At 39.3% G+C, this 21,229-nt stretch overlaps 2 protein-coding genes across 4 annotated transcripts in view; one reads left to right on the top strand and one right to left on the bottom strand.

Annotated features, from left to right (window-relative positions):
• The window catches only part of LOC139943235 (uncharacterized), a 67,472-nt gene extending 63,965 nt beyond the window's left edge, over positions 1-3,507 (bottom strand). The window contains exon 1 of the mRNA XM_071940062.1: positions 3,454-3,507. Within this exon, the coding sequence (XP_071796163.1) occupies positions 3,454-3,484 (31 nt within the window). The 5' untranslated portion in view covers positions 3,485-3,507. The remainder of the gene's footprint in view (positions 1-3,453) is intronic.
• LOC139943225 (uncharacterized) overlaps positions 1-21,229 on the top strand; it is a 58,841-nt gene that overhangs the window by 25,296 nt on the left and 12,316 nt on the right. For all 3 annotated transcript variants that reach the window (XM_071940037.1, XM_071940036.1, XM_071940035.1), the window contains 3 exons: positions 16,754-16,914; positions 18,187-18,262; positions 19,508-19,759. In XM_071940037.1, coding sequence (XP_071796138.1) covers positions 18,226-18,262; positions 19,508-19,759 — 289 coding nt within the window. In that variant the 5' untranslated portion in view covers positions 16,754-16,914; positions 18,187-18,225. The remainder of the gene's footprint in view (positions 1-16,753; positions 16,915-18,186; positions 18,263-19,507; positions 19,760-21,229) is intronic.

Below are 21,229 nucleotides of genomic sequence, written 5' to 3'. Positions count from 1 at the left end.
TGAGAGAAGGTTGTCCCGCAGTAGCAATTCAACTATGCTTGATGACCGCCATCTGTTAATAAATAAAAGTTTCATCTACTTGTCGGAAGGCTACACCTGGAACACACAGAAGTCCAACACTCCAATGAAGGGGCCTTCATTGCTCGGCAAGATAGGCGTTCCAGGCATGCCATTACGGAGCTCCAGGAGTGCCATCCAACATACTGAGTTACCGACATCCGTACGCCAGTAATGTAGCAGCCAGCTAGCCAGCCCATGCATCCGAGCTGACATGTACAACTGTGACTGGAATTGCTTGGTGACCAGAAACAAACTGGATTTCAACAGTGCTTACTTGCTGAGGTAGAATGATGTCCTCAAATCACTTTGGTTTCCCAAGCCTTTCTAACCCCCAACTTAAAATCTGCTGATTCCAGACCCGTTTTCATTGTAACAGTATTAGGCAGAGTTCCACAGTATGAGCTGGGGTTTGACATCAGAGTTGTCCTTCTCATCCATTTGTCGGACGGCTACATTCCCCCGGAACACTCCAACGTGGTCGTGTCAGTAATGTAGCTTCCAGCCCCTGCTGCCGAGCTATGAATAACTTTGACTGGAATTGGTGACCAGAAACAAACTGGATTTCAGCACGAGACCATCCTATCAGGCAGAGTGGGTTACCAACCAAGACCTCGAGCCCCACCTGAGTTTGTAATCAGGGCTACTGTCTGAGAGGTGAACTTGGTTCCATGGATAATAACGAGCTCCAGCTGACCGGGGCTATCACACTGTCACCTCTGCCCACAGTTCTAAACATGGATCGGCACGTGAAACCGGGCAGTATGTGTTTTAATAAGGAGAGGCTATTTGAGACGCTGATCATAATGGGACATTACATGCTTTAGAAGTGGCTCAATCACCCTTCACCCGAAAATGTGTTTACCCCTGTTGGGGGGTGGGGGTATACAGCGCCACCAATTATTGATTCACCGGGTTGCTTTTTGGCTATTACTACTGTATTCCATATCGATCTCCAAAAAAAAGACAACAATCTTTGGCTGCCAGGAGCAATGTTTATTCAAGTCCATGTTCTAAGCCAATGGCGACTCCACCACGACTGTAATGATCTGTCCCTCAAACACCTCAATGTCTAATTTAATTAGTCGGGAAAGTGTCGATTTTATTTACAATTTGGGATTTAACCATGATTCTGCTAAAATGACAATGCAGGGTTTGGCGGTATGCAAAATGTTCAAGATTTCGATCAGTTTGTTTCTGATGAAACGACAATTGATGATCAGAACACCAGAGTTTGAGGGAAGTGGTTGTTTGAAATTTGTAAAGCTCTTCCAAAAACAGAGAACAAGCACAAAAATAACAGAACAATAAAACGAACACAATAAAATAACAGTGAGCACTTCTGCACTGCACGACTGCATAGCAAAATTCATGGAATGGTTTGTATCAGCAGTCAAGGTTAATGGGGTCAAATTATGTGTTTTGGTTCTTAAGTTGCAAATATGTGGTGTACAAATTGTGAATCTCCAATGTATGGTTCAGAAATTATAAGTTTTTGAACAATTGGGTTTCAACGTCCAGTTTGAACCAGAACCCAAGGTCCAAAGGAATCACAAAATGTTCTTGAAACCTTTTAGAATTGTGGGAATCCAGTGTGTGGTTCAGAAGGTTTTACATTTTTTCTAAAATTAAATAAATATGTTTGCCTGAGCAACAATACATTGTAGAAGCTATGCATGTCGTCATACAGCTCTAAACTACATTGTAGAAGCTATGCATGTCGTCATACAGCTCTACACCTTTACGAACTGTAACCTACACGTGCAGTGTACATACGCGCTCCAGTTTCATCCAGATTTACAGTCCAAAATGGTCTTTACAACATTTTGAGTAAAAGGTTATTACATGTGAGAAATGTGCAATGGTAAACATGATGACGTATATATGCGAAATGGCTCGTATACAAGTCAATATGAAAGGTGAACTCAATACTTTGATATACATATTAATGTAATCCTATAAATAAATGTTAATTTTGTACAATACGATTCTTACTTGCAAATTCCATGAAAATTTCTTTTCAAAAAGCGATCCTCAAAAATGTCCCATGTAAATACAAAATCAGAAAATCCGCGGTTAACTGCATATTATGTCATATTAAAGGCAGTGGACACTATTGGTAATTACTCAAAATATTTATTATTATTATTATACACCTTACTTGGTGACGAGAAATGGGGAGAGGTTGAAAGTATAAAACATTGTGAGAAACGGCTCCCTCTGAAGTGACATAGTTATTTGAGAAAGAAGTAAGTTTTCAACGAATTTGATTTTGAGACCTCAGATTGAGAATTTTGAGGTCTCGAAATCAACCATCTAAAAGCACACAACTTCGTGTGACAAAGGATGTCTTTTTTTCTTTCATTATTATCTCGCGACCTCGACGACCAATTGAGATCAAATTTTCACAAGTTTGATATTTTATGCAAATGTTGAGATACACCAGGTGAGAAGGCTGGTCTTTGACCATAACCAATAGTGTCCACTGTCTTTAAACAGTTGGGAAGTAACATATTCAGTGGTAATAAAGTGTATTTGAACTATTGAATCCCGTCCCCTAGTCCCTCTCTGGTTTCTTTGCCGGTTCAATAATACAAATCTTGTTTGTTTGTAAAACACAACATTTATTAGACAAATCATAACATATTTTTTACAAACATTCAATATTAGCAACAACTGTAGGAAGCTGTTATTTGATGTTACGGCTATAAAGTAGCCAATCACTCAGGAATGTTGCCAACGCCCCTACTGCGAGTGATGCACAGTAGCTTGACCTGATTGACAACACGCAATTTTATATGAGCAGGTTTTTCGATTAGCACATATTCAAAAAGTTTTACGCGGAACCAAAAACTAGCGGACTTGTTTCATTAAGCAAATAACAGCTGCCTACTAAGTTTTTATTTCTACAAAGACGACAAATACACACCTGAAAACAAAAAGGAAATACAGCAACAGTGATCGACTTAAGAAGGCAGTTAACTAATGACTAAAGCAGGTCTGTGGCCTTTTTGTTTTACTGACACGCGCGCTCTTTATAGATATGAAACCATTGGAAACATTTAAACTTTCTCCAGGATTATAAAGGCATCAGTAAATTGATCTGAAATGATTGTTCATCTTAAAATAAATCTGCACCATTCTCTCCAGTTTTAAAACACTCCCAACACCCAACTGGCAACTTATACAAATTGTGATGTTAATATAGCCTGTTTTGCAATTTGGTAGACCGTATTTTTTTTTTTCAGGAGGCATTTCCTTTTTTCAGTTTGAGATTACGAAAAATCAAAATATCTAAGGGTCAAGTCAACTGCATTATGGATGACGGAACAGGCTGCAACAGTTGACAAATGTTTACCTAGACTGATATGCAGAGGACAAAAACTTGTCACTTACCTCCAAGAACCAGGAATAGAAATGGACCCATTATGTCCTCTCCACTGACGACAACTCTCTGTAGCACCAGAGACGGTCAGAGTTCCTGAATCCTTTTGAAACAAAGTAGCAATTTTACCAACAGATGCAGACAGCGAATCTAAAACTGAGGCGAGATTTTGATCAGTGTTAATCGACAGCTTCCTTTCCTGCACTGAGTGATTTAAGCTACGCACAGCAGTTAAGTACTCACTATACACTTTGCGTGTTACATGTTCATGTACACATTTCCGAAAAAAAGAAGAAAAAAATAGTGCTTTTTGCACAGACAATAGGCGCATGCGCAGAGCACAACGGCGTTGGTTGCGGGTCCACGTGGGAAGCTTTTGTTTCCTAGATGCTCGTGGTGCTATGAAAGATACTATGATACTATTTGGCACATAAGTCCCTTTTGGGCGGGATTTGCTTTAAGTGGTGTATACAACAAAAAATTGCACCTGAATTGCAAAAGACATTATTCAATGCTCTGTAGTGCTAGGGCACTATTAATTGGCAAAAAAGTCCCTTTTGGGCGGAAATGATTTGCACTTGAATTGCAAAAGACTTCCCAACGAGTTGCATACAAAACTTTGACGCAGGCAATGGTGCGTATGTACGCGCGGCCGATCTAGTTCTTTTAATTCTATATCTTTGGTGTAGAACAAGTTTTGGTTCGCCATGGACGCGGTAAAAATTTCACGTTTGAAAGGTTACGCGCGAAAATGAACACGGGAGATAGGCATTTGACGCGCTAAATGTCACGTGCTGGCGGCAAAAAGTCACGTGCTGACGGCAACGCACAGAAAATGTACATGGGAGATAGGCTATGGCGGCCCCGATGCCAGAACCCGCGTATGTACGCGCGGCCTATTTAAACGTAGTTGTCCTGTTCTATGTTTACAGCATGGCCATGCCACGCGCTACCTACGACCGTTGCATGTGTATGTAACGTACTGCGACTGTTCCATGAACAGCCGGGATTGTGTATACGGGGTGCATGGCGCCTGTATTAAGCAGCGCTAGAGAACACTTGCACACTGACAAACGACTCGTCACGTCTATGCTTTAATGGTTGTTGAGCTTGATATCTTCATTTTTATAAGTATCTAAATGTTATTTAAGTTGTACATGACAATTTTTGTATAATAGGCACTGCATGGACACTATTGCTAATTACTCAAAATAATTGTTAGCATAAAAACTTACTTGACAAGCAACGGAGATCGAGAGTTGATGATAGTATATTAAAACATTTTGAGAAACGGCTCCCTCTGAAGTAACGTATAGTTTTCGAGAAAGAAGTTGTCCACTACAATAGTTGAATTTGATTTCGAGACCTCACAATAATTAGAATTTGAGGTCTCGAAATCAACCATCTAAACGCACACAACTTCCCGTGACAAGGGTGTTTTTTCTTCCATTATTATCTCGCAACTTCGATGATTATTTGAGTTAAAATTTTCACAGGTTTGTCATGCATGATGTTGAGCTACACCAAAAGAGAAGACTGATATTTGACAATTATTACCAAGGGTTTCCAGTGTTGTTTAACAATAATTCAAACATTATGATTGAGTTGGGAACAAAAACTGCACCCAAATGTATCTACCAATAGCTGATGGGTGCCATGAAGCGAGACTCGCCAGTCTATTGAATGCCAACACAGGGTATATGTAGTCTACTCCTCGGTACTAAATCATTGTCCGAATACCTTTAGGTACGGATATTTGTCGCTGAAAAGATGTCTAGTTTTTAAGATTCGAACAGTAACTAAACCGAATCGTGGTTTAAGTTGCAAATCATATCATTGGACACAACGAACATGTATTACAATACATGTACATTCATATAATGTTTTTTTAACAAGCAAACATGTTCGTAGAATTTGACTGCGGAATGAAGGCAAGATGAACGGTACTTCACCGTCAATATATTGACCTAGGCTCGAGGCAACTATAATGGCGTGATTCTTGAGCCTGAGTATGACGTCAGATGTTCAAGCTATATGGCAGTCTTGGCTTTATAATTCAAGGGCCGAAATGGTTATGTTTGATAACAACGTAATGATTGGTTGGTGATGTTGGTTTGACTAGCTCCGATCCCCCACGCGGTACTAGTGCCAGTTAAAGACCATGGACACTATTGGTAATTGTCAAAGACTAGTCATCTCACTTGGGGTATCTCAACAATCATATGCATAAGTAACAAACCTGTGAAAATTGTCGTCCTAATTTTCTAGACTCTTGCAGTAAATTGCAAGAAACGTGGTTTAAATTCATTTCAAAATATACATAGGCTTGATATTTTAACGTAGAGTTATCGTTCTTTTCATGAATGATGCCGTTGGATAACAAATTAATTCTGGTCCAGAAGTGTGAATCATTAGGAACAGTCAATAAGCGATTTAATCAATTACACAGGTAATTTATCCAGCCTTTGCACGACTATTTACCAAGTCCTAAAACTTCGACGTAGATTGACTTTTAATAGCAGCTAAAACTAAAACTTGACTGTTAACTGTTCATGAGTTTTTTGCAAATAAATGAACGTTACAGAATTGGTGGAGATCACAGATTCACACAAAACTTACACGGTATCATGATGATGACAGTAGAAAACGTTCCTTTAGAATATTTCGTTCTGAAATTTCATATTTGATGAGAAATAGATGAGCGTTTTGTTCATTTTTTTTTGTTTTGGCGTCGATGCAATGCAAAGTTTGTAATCGGTTTTTCACTTTTCTCCCGTGACCCAGATGGCCGATCGAACTCGAACTTCTACAGGTTTGTCAGTTTATGTATACGGTGGATTACATAAAGTGCTTACACTGCCTGCATTTTGTTTGCTTGCTAAACCAATTATGTAATAGTTCTTTAATCATTTAAAGAATATTAGCAACATTAATCAGCAGTAACACCTCTTTTCATCAAACGCTAAAACATGTCACTCGAGAGGTGTCATACATCTAAGAATAAAAATGAGTATTTCTTAAGCAGGTTTAATAACTGCCAAGGCTGTCTGTTGCCACTTTTAATTAAGAGATGAAAATAGCACGCTGAAGGACTGTGAATCTTTACAAGATGGTGTTTCTTATCTAAACATTTTACTTCCGACGCACGGTAGAGCCAAGCTCTAAACTGATCATAACATTTGACAAAGCTATGTGTGTTAAAGGCACTATTGGTAATTACTCAAAATGATTATTAGCATAAAATCTTACTTGGTGACGAGTATTGGGGAGTTGTTGATAATATACAACATTGTGAGAAACAACTTTCTCTGAAGTGACATCATTTTCGAGAAAGAAGTAATTTTCCACGAATTTGTTTTGCGAGACCTCAGATTTAGAATTGAGGTCTCGAAATCAAGCATCTGAAAGCTTACTACTTCGTGTGACAATGGTGTTTTTTTCTGTCATTATTATCTCGCAACTTCGACAACCGATCGAGCTAAAGTTTGCATAGGTTTGTTATTTTGTGCATATTGTTGAGATCATGTGAGAAGAGTGGTCTTTGACAATTTCCAATGGTGTCCTGTGTCTTTAAAGACAGCAAGCCTTCATCGCTGATATCTAAACTTGAACCCCTCGCATAATGTCAACAAATATTGATTGATTCGAGTATAGCTGGCATGGTACTGTTTGGTCTTATTTTGCACGTTGGCTTCTATTAACAAATTTTAAAACAAATTTGTTTGACATGTACATCACTAAAGTACGGTTTCATAAAATAATACCTAGGCAGTTTTGCTATTCCTGTTTGTGGGGCTGTTTTAAACCGGTTGTATTTTAAACCGTTTGTGCGGGTTAACCCAAAACCTCGTTCACAGTGTGGGGAGTGTAGGATCTCGCCGCGCCATTTTAGCCCATGGATACGAGGATGCAATGCGCGCACAAATACATTATTCGAAAACGGTTCCATAAATTGCACCACACGTTCTATGGAACGCCAAAGAGGCATTTAATCATCGAGGATGGTCTGTTGCAACCGGCCTTTTAAAAGGCCATGTCACACAGGTCTCGATAAAGAGAACGAAAACGAGAACGATAAAAATGCACACCCTCGATTGGCTGAGTGAGCGTGGGCGTATTCTGCGTGGAGCAATTCAACCAATACAACGCGCGGTTTATTTTGTTTGCGTCAAGATCGTTATCGTTGTCGTTACCGCTGCAGCGTGAAGGCCGAGTTATAAACCGGCTGTAACTCGGCCTTAATACCGGCATTTTCGTGGCTGTGTGATAAAGGCCCGAGCCGTAGGTAATTTTTGTTTGTTTTTGTATCATTCACAATTAGAAAATGGGAATGCGGAGAGCAATGGAAAGCTGTTGATAGTACAATACATTGTGATAAACGACTGACTCCGAAGTAAAGTAGTTTTCGAGAAAGAAGTAACTTTCCACTAAAATAATCGAATTTGTTTTCGAGACCTCAGAATTAGGTTTTGAGGTGTCGAAATCAACCATTTGAAAGCACACAACTTCGTGTGACAGTGTTTTTTCTTCCATTATTATCTCGCAACTTCGACGACCAATTGAGTTCAAATTTTCACAGGTTTGTTATTTTTTACATACGTTACACCAAGTGAGAAGACTGGTCTTTGACAATGACCAAAGGTGTCCAGTGGCTTTAAGAGTCACGTGACACACTCATTAATCACATATTTGTATACATGATATTCTTAATTAATGTTTTGATCTGTATGTTTATTGTTACACAGTTTATATTGTTTTTGTCTGTAATGTTTGAATCATGGCCAGTTTTAATGTCCCCAGTGTGGGATAATAAAGTTCTTATCTTATCCTAATATGTTGAGGTATTACAAGCTAGGTAGTCTCGCTGTACAGTATATCGTACTAGGCATACGAATTGGAGTCACCTTGGCATTTACGAAACTTAATAATGCAACAGTTCTCTGTTGTAAACTGTGTTTGAGAGTCACGTTCGAGATCTTGCCTTGGTAGTCAATTAAAACCCAGAGGCGTGATACGACTTGTTACTTCTACACGTAGGCCTACTCCACCAGCAAATTTGTCGTCAGTGACCGGATAAAATTTAAAAATAATTGAGTCTACTCCTTTTCTTTTAAGGTTTACTCCATAACAACTAAACACGCTCAGTAATGGACACTGTTTTTGACTCCCGCTCATCATAAAACGATATATAAAATTCAGTTGTCACGACTCTAGACTAATACTCCTTTGTCAGTTGGAAACCTTGACCGAGAGTTGTTGTTTGTATACTCTCTTTACCAGTTCTGATGATTTGACTCAATTCTTGGCCAAACTTTGATGGTTTGCATAAAACATAATAAATACATGAGAATATTATTTGCCTCGTCTTTGAGTACATTCCAATACTCCTTCCATAAATTTCACTACTGGGTAAACTCTTTGAAAGTGCACTAATCCACTGGGGAAACACCATGGGCAGATTTTAAGATACCCAAATAAATGAACAAAACTCTGCAAGTTGTGAAAAACTGACCGTCAATTGGAGTGCCTGCGTTAACTATCACACCATGACGCAACTTGTCAGGGTCGGGGGTCATCTCCAGGGAAACCATGTCTGCACGTACTATTAGTTGCGACACCGTAACCCTCCTCCCAACGGCCGCCAGGCCGGAGGGTTACGAGATTATTTTGATCGTCAATTAATTACAATCTGGTTCAACACGTATAATTTCGACAGCTATTCACCAGATTTTGCCCCATTTTTACCACTTTTAAAAGTCATGAAACTTAATCCTCAAGCAATGTCTAATGAACACTCACAAGTCAAAACACCTTTGAAAAAATATTTTTGAAGAAAAGGACAAAAACTTCACAGATCCCGGAGCGATTTCCCAGGTTTATATATTTTGAACTTGTCGCATCGCTTTGCAAACGCTTTATTTAGGCACAACGCCTGCATTGGCAATAACTGACATAAAAACTCCTGGATCTACGGCCGACAGGACTGACATTACGAGTCCGTACCGAACATCGACGATACCGTCCGAATGTTAACGAAAACACGTTCGGAACATTTCGGATAACTTCGAAAGAGGAGGAATTCCTTCTTTTTGGTCACGTGATTTTGGGTGATACCGGACCCTAGATTCGACAGAGCCTAGTCGGAGATTTTGGGGTCTGGGAACCAGACTAAGTTGTCCTATAGACCTTTCTTTTGCAACGTCACAGCCCGAGTTTTTGCCAACCCAGATTGGAAAACTATGGAAAGACGTAAGTGCAAATTGAGAAAAGATCGCTATTTTTGGTAACAATGTAACAAAACTTGTTGATTTTGTTAAAAACAAAACAAATAATTGTGAGAGGTATTTTTTTTAATTGAAAGTTTGCAGAAAATGCTGAATTTGGTTAAAACATCTGTTTTTACGATTGGGTATTTAACTAACATTCGGCCGACCATGCCAACCAAGGCGGTTTGTTTATCAACAAAAGAAAGGTCTATTCTATGTTTACAGCATGGCCATGCCACGCGCTACCTACGACCGTTACATGTGTATGTAACGTACTGCGACTGTTCCATGAACAGCCGGGATTGTGTCTACGGGGTGCATGGTGCCTGTATTAAGCAGCGCTAGAGAACACTTGCACACTGACAAACGACTCGTCACGTCTATGCTTTAAAGGTTGTTGAGCTTGATATCTTCATTTTTAGAAGTATCCTAATGTTATTTAAGTTGTACATGACAATTTTGGTTTAACAGGCACTGCATGGACACTATTGCTAATTACTCAAAATAATTGTTAGCATAAAAACTTACTTGACAAGCAATGGAGATCGAGAGTTGATGATAGTATATTAAAACATTGTGAGAAACGGCTCCCTCTGAAGTAACGTATAGTTTTCGAGAAAGAAGTTTTCCACTACAATAGTTGAATTTGATTTCGAGACCTCACAATAATTAGAATTTGAGGTCCCGAAATCTTGCATCTGAAATCACACAACTTCGTGTGACAAGGGTATTTTTTCTTCAATTATTATCTCGATTATTGTCCGAATACCTTTAGGTACGATATATTTGTCGCTAAAGTTTGCTGAAAAGATGTCTAGTTTTTAAGATTCGAACAGTAACTAAACCGAATCGTGGTTTAAATTGCAAAATATATCATTGGACACAACGAACATGTATTACAATACATGTACATTCATACAATGTTTTTTTAACAAGCAAACATGTTTGTAGAATTTGACTGCCGAATGAAGGCAAGATGAACGGTACTTCACCGTCAATATATTGACCTAGGCTCGAGGCAACTATAATGGCGTGATTCTTGAGCCTGAGTATGACGTCAGATGTTCAAGCTATATGGCAGTCTTGGCTTTATAATTCAAGGGCCGAAATGGTTATGTTTGATAACAACGTAATGATTGGTTGGTGATGTTGGTTTGACTAGCTCCGATCCCCCACGCGGTACTAGTGCCAGTTAAAGACCATGGACACTATTGGTAATTGTCAAAGACTAGTCATCTCACTTGGGGTATCTCAACAATCATATGCATAAGTAACAAACCTGTGAAAATTGTCGTCCTAATTTTCTAGACTCTTGCAGTAAATTGCAAGAAACGTGGTTTAAATTCATTTCAAAATATACATAGGCTTGATATTTTAACGTAGAGTTATCGTACTTTTCATGAATGATGCCGTTGGATAACAAATTAATTCTGGTCCAGAAGTGTGAATCATTAGGAACAGTCAATAAGCGATTTAATCAATTACACAGGTAATTTATCCAGCCTTTGCACGACTATTTACCAAGTCCTAAAACTTCGACGTAGATTGACTTTTAATAGCCGCTAAAACTAAAACTTGACTGTTAACTGTTCATGAGTTTTTTGCAAATAAATGAACGTTACAGAATTGGTGGAGATCACAGATTCACACAAAACTTACACGGTCTCATGATGATGACAGTAGAAAACGTTCCTTAGAATATTTATGTCTGAAACTTCATATTTGATGAGAAATAGATGAGCGTTTTGTTCATTTTTTGTTTTGGCGTCGATGCAATGCAAAGTTTGTAATCGGTTTTTCACTTTTCTCCCGTGACCCAGATGGCCGATCGATCTCGAACTTCTACAGGTTTGTCAGTTTATGTATACGATGGATTACATAAAGTGCTTACACTGCCTGCATTTTGTTTGCTTGCTAAACCAATTATGTAATGTTCCTTTAATCATTTAAAGAATATTAGCAATATTAATCAACAGTGACACCCCTTTTCATCAAACGCTAAAACATGTCACTCGAGAGGTGTCATACATCTAAGAATAAAAATGAGTATTTCTTAAGCAGGTTTAATAACTGCCAAGGCTGTCTGTTGCCACTTTTAATTAAGAGATGAAAATAGCACGCTGAAGGACTGTGAATCTTTACAAGATGGTGTTTCTTATCTAAACATTTTACTTCCGACGCACGGTAGAGCCAAGCTCTAAACTGATCATAACATTTGACAAAGCTATGTGTGTTAAAGGCACTATTGGTAATTACTCAAAATGATTATTAGCATAAAATCTTACTTGGTGACGAGTATTGAGGAGTTGTTGATGGTATACAACATTGTGAGAAACAACTTCCTCTGAAGTGACATCATTTTCGAGAAAGAAGTAATTTTCCACGAATTATTTTGTTTTCGTGACCTCAGATTTAGAATTGAGGTCTCGAAATCAAGCATCTGAAAGCATACTACTTCGTGTGACAATGGTGTTTTTTTTCTGTCATTATTATCTCGCAACTTCGACGACCGATCGAGCTAAAATTTGCATAGGTTCGTTATTTTGTGCTTGTTTAGATCATGTGAGAAGAGTGGTCTTTGACAATTTCCAATGACGTCCTGTGTCTTTAAAGACAGCAAGCCTTCATCGCTGATATCTAAACTTGAACCCCTCGCATAATGTCAACAAATTTCGAGTAATCATTATAGCTGGCATGGTACTGTTTGGTCTTATTTGGCACGTTGGCTTCTATTAACATATTTTAAAACAAATTTGTTTGACATGTATATCACTAAATAAGTACGTATTCATAAAATAATACCCAGGCAGTTTTGCTATTCCTATTTGTGGGGCTGTTTTAAACCGGTTGTTTTTTAAACCGTTTGTGCGGGTTTACCCAAAACCTCGTTCACAGTGTGGGGAGTGTAGGATCTCGCCGCGCCATTTTAGCCCATGGATACGAGGATGCAATGCGCGCACAAATACATTATTCGAAAACGGTTTCATAAATTGCACCACACGTTCTATGGAACGCCAAAGAGGCATTTAATCATCGGTGATGGTCTGTTGCAACCGGCCTTTTTAAAGGCCAGGTCACACAGGTCTCGATAACGAGAACGAAAACGAGAACGATAAAAATGCACGCCCTCGATTGGCTGAATGAGCGTGGGCGTATTCTGCGTGGAGCAATTCAACCAATACAACGCGCGGTTTATTTTGTTTGCGTCGTGATCGTTATCGTTGTCGTTACCGCTGCAGCGTGAAGGCCGAGTTATAAACCGGCTGTAACTCGGCCTTAATACCGGCATTTTCGTGGCTGTGTGATAAAGGCCCGAGCCGAAGGTAATTTTTTGTTTGTTTTTGTATCATTCACAATTAGAAAATGGGAATGCGGAGAGCAATGGAGAGCTGTTGATAGTATAATACATTGTGAGAAACGACTTCCTCCGAAGTAACGTAGTTTTCGAGAAAGAAGTAACTTTCCACTAAAATAATCGAATTTGTTTTCGAGACCTCAGAATTAGGTTTTGAGGTGTCAAAATCAACCATTGAAAGCACACAACTTCATGTGACAGTGTGTTTTTTCTTCCATTGTCATCTCGCTACTTCGACGACCAATTGAGTTCAATTGAGGATTGTTATTTTGTGCATACGTTACACCAAGTGAGAAGACTGGTCTTTGACAATTACCAAAGGTGTCCAGTGTATTTAAGAGTCACGTGACACACTCAATAATCACATATTTGTATACATGATATTCTTAATTAATGTTTTGATCTGTATGTTTATTGTTACACAGTTTTTATTGTGTTTTGTCTGTAATGTTTGAATCATGGCCAGTTTTAATTTCCCCAGTGTGGGATAATAAAGTTCTTATCTTATCCTAATATGTTGAGGTAGTACAAGCTAGGTAGACTCGCTATACAGTATATCGTACTAGGCATACGAATTGGAGTCACCTTGGCATTTACGAAACTTAATAATAAATAATAATAATAAACAACATTTATAAGGCGCATTATGAATAAAAAATTCCTCTATGCGCCTAACAATAACAACTAAAAGGCTTAACAGAAACAAGACCAATAATGCAACAGTTCTCTGTTGTAAACTGTGTTTGAGAGTCACGTTCGAGATCTTGCCTTGGTAGTCAATTAAAACCCAGAGGCGTGATACGACTTGTTACTTCTACACGTAGGCCTACTCCACCAGCAAATTTGTCGTCAGTGACCGGATAAAATTTAAAAATAATTGAGTCTACTCTTTTTCTTTTAAGGTTTAATCCATAACAACTAAACACGCTCAGTAATGGACACTGTTTTTGACTCCCGCTCATCATAAAACGATATACAAAATTCAGTTGTAACGACTCTAGACTCATACTCCTTTGTCAGTTGGAAACCTTGACCGAGAGTTGTTTTTTGTATACTCTCTTTACCAGTTCTGATGATTTGACCCAAATCTTGGCCAACGTTGTGCGAAGGTGTTTATCTTTTACCATCATTCGCCTTCACTTCCCAACCTGAGTTGATGGCTTGGACAGCAACATCAATATCTTTGCCTTTGAATTTCAAAATTGCCTTCCAAATTGAGACGTTCAAGCAGACAGCACAATCCTTTCAATTAATTATTTGAAAGCAACTGGAAGGTTTGTGTACGTTTTATCAACTGGTTTTACCGACAGTTCCTGCTTTAGTAGAAAAATAAAAATAAAAAAAATGATTATGAAAGCAGACCAGTTGTAGTGCCACCACCAAAATAATGTTTGTAATGCTGATCCGTGAGTCGAGTTAAAGGCCAAATGTTGCTTGACCCAATAAACTCAGGTTGTCCTACACAAATACCGGTACTACTCATCATGCATACCTTACTAGCATGCATAGAAAATCACACATGCAAACGTTGATGGCTTGCATAAAGCATAATAAATACGTGAGAATATGATTTGCCTCGTCTTTGAGTACATTCCAATACTCCTTGCATAAATTTCACTACTGGGTAAACTCTTTGAAAGTGCGCTAATCCACTGGGGAAACACCATGGGCAGATTTTAAGATACCCAAATGAATGAACAAAACTCTGCAAGTTGTGAAAAACTGACCGTCAATCGGAGTGCCTGCGTTAAATATCACACCTTTGGTGTGTCAAACTCAAGAAATTTTCACACCGCAAAAGTGTGGAAAATAGAATGAATCTATAACAGGTGTAAAACTTATTATGGTTAAATAGTGTGCCGCACTTCAATTAGAAAATGGAAATGCGGAGAGCACCACTTAAAGGCCCTGAACACTATTGGTAATTACTCCAAATAATTGCTAGCATAAAAAAACTCACTTGGTAACAAGCAATGGAGAGCTGTTGATTGTACAACACATTGTCAGAAACGACTCCCTCCGAAGTAAGTTTTCGAGAAAGAAGTAACTTTCCACTAAAATATTCGAATTTGATTTCGAGACCTCAGAATTAGGTTTTGAGGTGTCGAAATCAACCATTTGAAAGCACACAACTTTGTGTGACAGTGTGTTTTTTCTTCCATTATTATCTCGCAACTTCGACGACCAATTGAGTTCAAATTTTCACAGGTTTGTTATTTTTTACATACGTTACACCAAGTGAGAAGACTGGTCTTTGACAATTACCAAAAGTGTCCAGTGTCTTTAAGAGTCACGTGACACACTCAATAATCACATATTTGTATACATGATATTCTTAATTAATGTTTTGATCTGTATGTTTATTGTTATACATGTTTTATTGTTTTTTTTCTGTGCTGTTTGAATCATGGCCAGTTTTATAGTTTCCCCAGTGTGGGATAATAAAGTTCTTATCTTATCCTAATATGTTGAGGTATTACAAGCTTGGTAGTCTCGCTATACAGTATATCGTATTATAACACCCCTTGCAAGTATTCTGCCTGCTCATTGTTTTAGAGCGCGTCACATGACATGTCTTAGTTTTGCCAGACGACGGCCGTGTGATAGAGCGTCGGTTTGCCATGCGCTAGTCCGACAGACTAGCACATGGCGTGCAGTACCAAGACGTCCTGTGCGTGTACGAGAGTTATAAATTAATAGTCTGTAACCACTTCGGATTGCACGACACTACATGCAACACAGTTTGTAAAAGTGTATGCAATCTGTATTCGCGTCGTCCGTGGATTGTAGCATTCAGGTCTGTAACTTAATAATAAAAGTACAGTATTTAGAAATGTTTGGGTGTTATAAAACAAATATTGACTGCTTTTACTCGTGCAATGGTTAAAAACTAGGACTCCCTCGGTGATCCCCGTAGCGTTCTATTTTTCCTCGGCTTCGCCTCGGGAAAATAGAACGCATTTATAAGGCGCATTATGAATAAAAAAATTCCTCTATGCGCCTAACAATAACAACTAAAAGGCTAAACAGAAACAAGACCAATAATGCAACAGTTCTCTGTTGTAAATTGTGTTTGAGAGTCACGTTCGAGATCTTGCCGATGGTAGTCAATTAACTCCCACAGGCGTTATACAACATGTACCTTCTACATGTAGGCCTACTCACACACGCCGATAGTTAACGTTTCGCCAGTGACTGGATAAAATTTTCAATTAATTGTTTCCCCCGCCCGTTTACCTTGGAAGATGTATTCACTAACAATGAAGCAAGCCCCGTATACGAAACTTACACTGTTAAAGGCACAGGACACTATTGGTAATTACTCAAAATTGTTAGCATACAATCGTATTATTTGGGTAATTAATGAGCAATAGAGAGCTGACGATTGTATACAACATTGTGAGAAACGGCTCCCTATGAATGAAAAACATAGTTTTTGAGAAAATGTTGTATTCACGAATATTAAACGGCTTCAATGCACCTAAAAGTACATTTTTGTTGAAAACTTCGCAACTTCGATGACCAATTCAGCCCCAAGTTTCACAGGCGTGTTATATACTGGTCTTTGCCATTTTACCGAACGTTTCCAGTGTCTTTAACACAATAATTGAATTAACTATTTGGTCACAACCGCCTCGCGACACCAGCTCGTTTGTAGTTGTATATAATTTGATTATAATTTGATCGTAGTTAAACTGTAGATGCACAACCCAGTTTTGTCATATCAACTGAAGTCAGTGTTTGGATGAGCACAATATTCTGCTGTGGTGGTGGCTCGTGAGTGTAAGGTTAACTCAGCGGATCCAAAACTATTACACTTTCGACGCCTTTGACAAGCCTGCTCTAGAAAGGTAACTATTAGTTACGTGTTTTTTTTTTTTTTTTTTTTCGTTTTTTTTTTTTTTTTTTTTTTTTAGAGTCGTTACCAATCGTAAAGCATAACGGACTAGGCTAAACCAGATTTTAAAAAGGGCGCCAGTTAAGGACGTAAACGAATGTAAATGAATGGTGTGAATTACACTCAAACTCTGAACCGGACTCTACCAACAGAATACCTGGATTGTACCGTGTCTCAAAAAAAAAAAAAATTAGAAACACTTTTGAAATGGCTGCCGAATAAAAAAATTGTGATTATGGGTTCAATTGTTTACATATGTATGAATAGCTTATGGATTCAACTTTTATATGACACCAAAAAGTCCGAAAATAGTTCATGCTTGGGTGACTCATTGAATAATAAGTAGCCGACATCCAGGAGTGAACTATGTATAAGCTACAAAGGCACTTTAATACCACTCACAAATTGAAAGGCTTATTACTGCGCAACCTAATTTTCATACCCTTCACGAAAGCGGACATTGCTTACCCAAACATCAATTATTTTCGGCATTGTTGGTGTCATATGGAAGTCGAATCCATAAGCTATTCATACAACTAAACATTTCCCCAAGAATTATATTTTTTTTAATTCGGCAGCCATTTCAAAAGTGTATAGTTTTCAGACACAAGTATGGTAACCTGACTACATCTGTATGGAACTACAGCATCTGAATATTTTTGCATGTAAAGTACTGTCGTCTCCCAGGTTGTATGTACTGTTTTAGATGTGATTTTTTAGCGACAGAGATTCAAAATAGCATTGGTATCCATCATTTTCGGAATCAGCACCCAACATTTGTTTAATTGGGTATAGCCTACGATACCAACTTGCACTTAAAAAATGCCGCTCTTTTCTTTTCAAATTTGGTCTGAACTATATACAGACAATCAAAGTACAATATTGGGTGCGTTCTATTAGCTTCCCTGGGTCGACCATGATCTGCCACCGGTATCTGCCACCTGTACGTTCGAATAGCTTTAACGTCATACCAGGGGCTCACCCAGGTAGGCCCCCTGTGCCTTGCTTGTGGAACGGGTCACTTGGGGCTGGCGCGAGGTGCATGACGTCACAACGAGAGGGTGAGTGGTCGTTTCGATTAGCTCTTGTCAGGGGCTCACCCGAATGAGCACCGCGGGGTCGACACGGAGAAGCTGATCGAACGCACCCATTGTATCAAGTCGACTCGGGAATTTCGGAACATATTTTGAAATTATTATTTTTTCTTATTTTGACGGGGTTCTAGTCTCAGCTGATACAGGGAGTTGTTGCCAGTGGAGGTGACATGATGGGTCCCATTCTGCTCCCGCTGGCTGTCTGCGGTAAGTAAAAATGATTGAATTTGTTTAATATTGCATTTCATATGTGTGTCATGGTTAGCGGTTAAGATCACTGGGTTGAATATTAAAGCATGGTGTGGGTTCGAGAGTCGTCACGTGACACATGTGTTCTTCAGCTACACACTTAACCATGATACTTCGTCCTTCGGATGGGACGTAAAGCCATTGGTCCCGTGCGATGTGTAATGTACGTAAAATATCCCAGTAATACTTATCGCTTAGAGAAGGTGGTTCGCCCAGGTGTTCTTGGCTGTGGCTGCTATGCGTCGTATCACATTGTAAACCCCTATACTATGCTACATAATTGGGTATCAGAATTTCTTCACTTCCATCACCTTTTTTTTCTTCAAGTTTTTATAAGCGCCTTCATCACCTCGTTGGTGGTACGTGTGCTACCCATAAGACTTCGTTTTTAGTTCAAGCTTGGTAAATTCTGAATATACTTTGGCTGGGTATGATTATGATCTCTGTCCATAAACAAAACAAGACAAAATATTAATGATTTGCCTCTTTTGTTCTAATTTAATTTTTTGAGTGCCAGTGAATCAGCTTCTACTATAAGTATCCGAATCCCAAACAGCTCTATTTTGAAACAGTGTCTTACCTTGGCTTGGGAACTCTGTCCGTAAAACCAAACAAGACTTTAACCAACAGCATAACATGATATTAATGATTGGTTTATTTTGTTCTAGATAATTTGCTGAGTGCCAGTGAAGCAGCTTCTGCTATTAGATTCCCAAACAGCTCTATTTTGAAACAGTGTCTTACCTTGGCTTGGGAACTCTGTTCATAAAACCAAACAAGACTTAAAGACAGTGGGTACTATTGGTAATTGTCAAAGACCAGTCTTCTCAACATATGCATAAAATAACAAACCTGTGAAAATATGAGCTCAATCGGTCACTGAAGTTGCGAGATAACAACGACGAAAGAAAAAACACCCTTGTCACACGAAGTTATGTGCTTTCAGATGCTTGATTTCGAGACCTCAAATTGTAAACTTGAGGTCTCGAAATCAAATTCGTGGAAAATTACTTCTTTCTCGAAAACTACGTCACTTCAGAGGGAGTGGTTTCTCACAATATTTTATATCATCAACTTCTCCCCATTACTCATTACCAAGTAAGGTTTTATGCCATGAATTATTTTGAGTAATTACCAATAGTGTCCACTGCCTTTAAACCCACATCGAAACTTAATATTGATGATTTGTTCCTTTTGTTGCAGTTTATTTGCTGAATGTCGGTGAAGCAGCTGGTACTAAAGTGTGCTACTTGACCCAAGAACCTGATCCAGATGAAGGAAACCGACTACGATGGATCCAACCATTTGAGGATATGTGTTCCTGTACCTCAATCCGACCAGGAGGGCTGTTTAAAGTAGCTCCAAAGAGAAAGACTAAACCCAGCTACACTGATGAACCAATCTTCACTGATGACCAAGAAGAGATACATGATCATTATGAATGCCATTTCAAGGGTAAGTTTCCTTCAAGACTTAAACAGCGGCTACAGGATAATCTCAATATTTTAACTATTACCCTTTTTTGGCCAAACAGACATCGTAGATACCGATTTATAACCATTTTACGCTTAAAATTTGCATTTGGTAATAAATAATTCAAGTCAAAAATGCAACTCTCTGCGAGGCTTTTTCAGCCGAGAGTCAAAAACGGCTTATCTATTGTAATGTCCCCTTGACGCCAGTGACGATTTTCCCCTAATTGGGTTTGAACACAGTTCTCCAGCGTTGGCAAACTGAGGGTGCCATTGTCCACATCAAATAGCCGCCACTGACATCACGATTCCTTTGTCGCGCGGGCTTGTTTGGCATCACGTTTTCATAATATTGGCTCGGAGTACTTAGAGAAAAAAAAAACATTTTTACCATGTTTTAACGTGAAGTTTTCTGTTTCTCGTGGACTACATCTATAATACAAAAAAAAAAGTCCCAACTATATTTCTGAGCATTCTGTAGCCGCTGTTTAAGGTAAATTAACTCTGACTTTGTGTGACTTTTGCATATTAGAATGATCGGTGATGATAACAAGTAGTGTAACAAAAAGTATACTAAAATTAAAGCATGGCGTGTCATGGCCTGGTCGAATAAGAACACCGGATTCAAAAACTTAGCAATGTTTCTGTTCAGCAGAGTGTAGGTTCGATTTCCAGCCATGACACTTGTCCGTATAAGCAAGACGCTTATAACCATGATGCTCCTATGCCATGTTTTTATTTACGAAAGCTCGAATCTGAAAAGCGTTCCAGCTATAACGCTTCTCAGTTAGTGTCTTCTAGTTAAATATTACGTTTACTACGCTAAAAAGAGTGTGGCTTAAAAGACCCACCATCATTGGGTGCGTTAGATAAGCTTCCCCGACCCCGCAGTGCTCACTCGGGTGAGCCCCTGACAAGAGCTAATCGAACGATCACACTCGCCCTCTCGTGGTGACGGCATGCACATCAGGTCACCCCAAGTGACCCACTCCACCAGCAGGGCACTGGGGGCTGACCCGGGTGAGCCCCGTCAAAGCTATTCGAACGTACCGGGGAAGACCGGGGTCGACCCAGGGAAGCTAAACGAACGCACCCATTGATAACAATGTTTATAAACCATGTAACTCCATACTATACAATGGGTGCGTTCCATAAGCTTCCCCGGGTCGACCCCGGTCTGCCCGCCGGTACGTTCGAATAACTTGGACGTCATTCCAGGGGCTCACCCAGACCCTGCTTGCGGAACGGGTCACTTGGGACTGGCCCCAGGTGCATGACGTCACCACGAGGGGTGGATGAGTGATCGTTCGAATAGCTTTGACGGGGCTCACCCGGGTCAGCCCCCAGTGCCCTTCTTGTGGAGTTGGTCACTTAGGGGTGACCTGAGGTGCATGCCGTCACCACGAGAGGGCGAGTGTGATCGTTCGATTAGCTCTTGTCAGGGGCTCATCCG

This window comes from Asterias amurensis, chromosome 10 (assembly GCF_032118995.1).
Source record: "Asterias amurensis chromosome 10, ASM3211899v1".
Taxonomy (NCBI): Eukaryota; Metazoa; Echinodermata; class Asteroidea; order Forcipulatida; family Asteriidae; genus Asterias; species Asterias amurensis.
The sequence above is the reverse complement of the archived record's forward strand: the minus strand, read 5'-3'. Positions and strand labels throughout refer to the sequence as shown.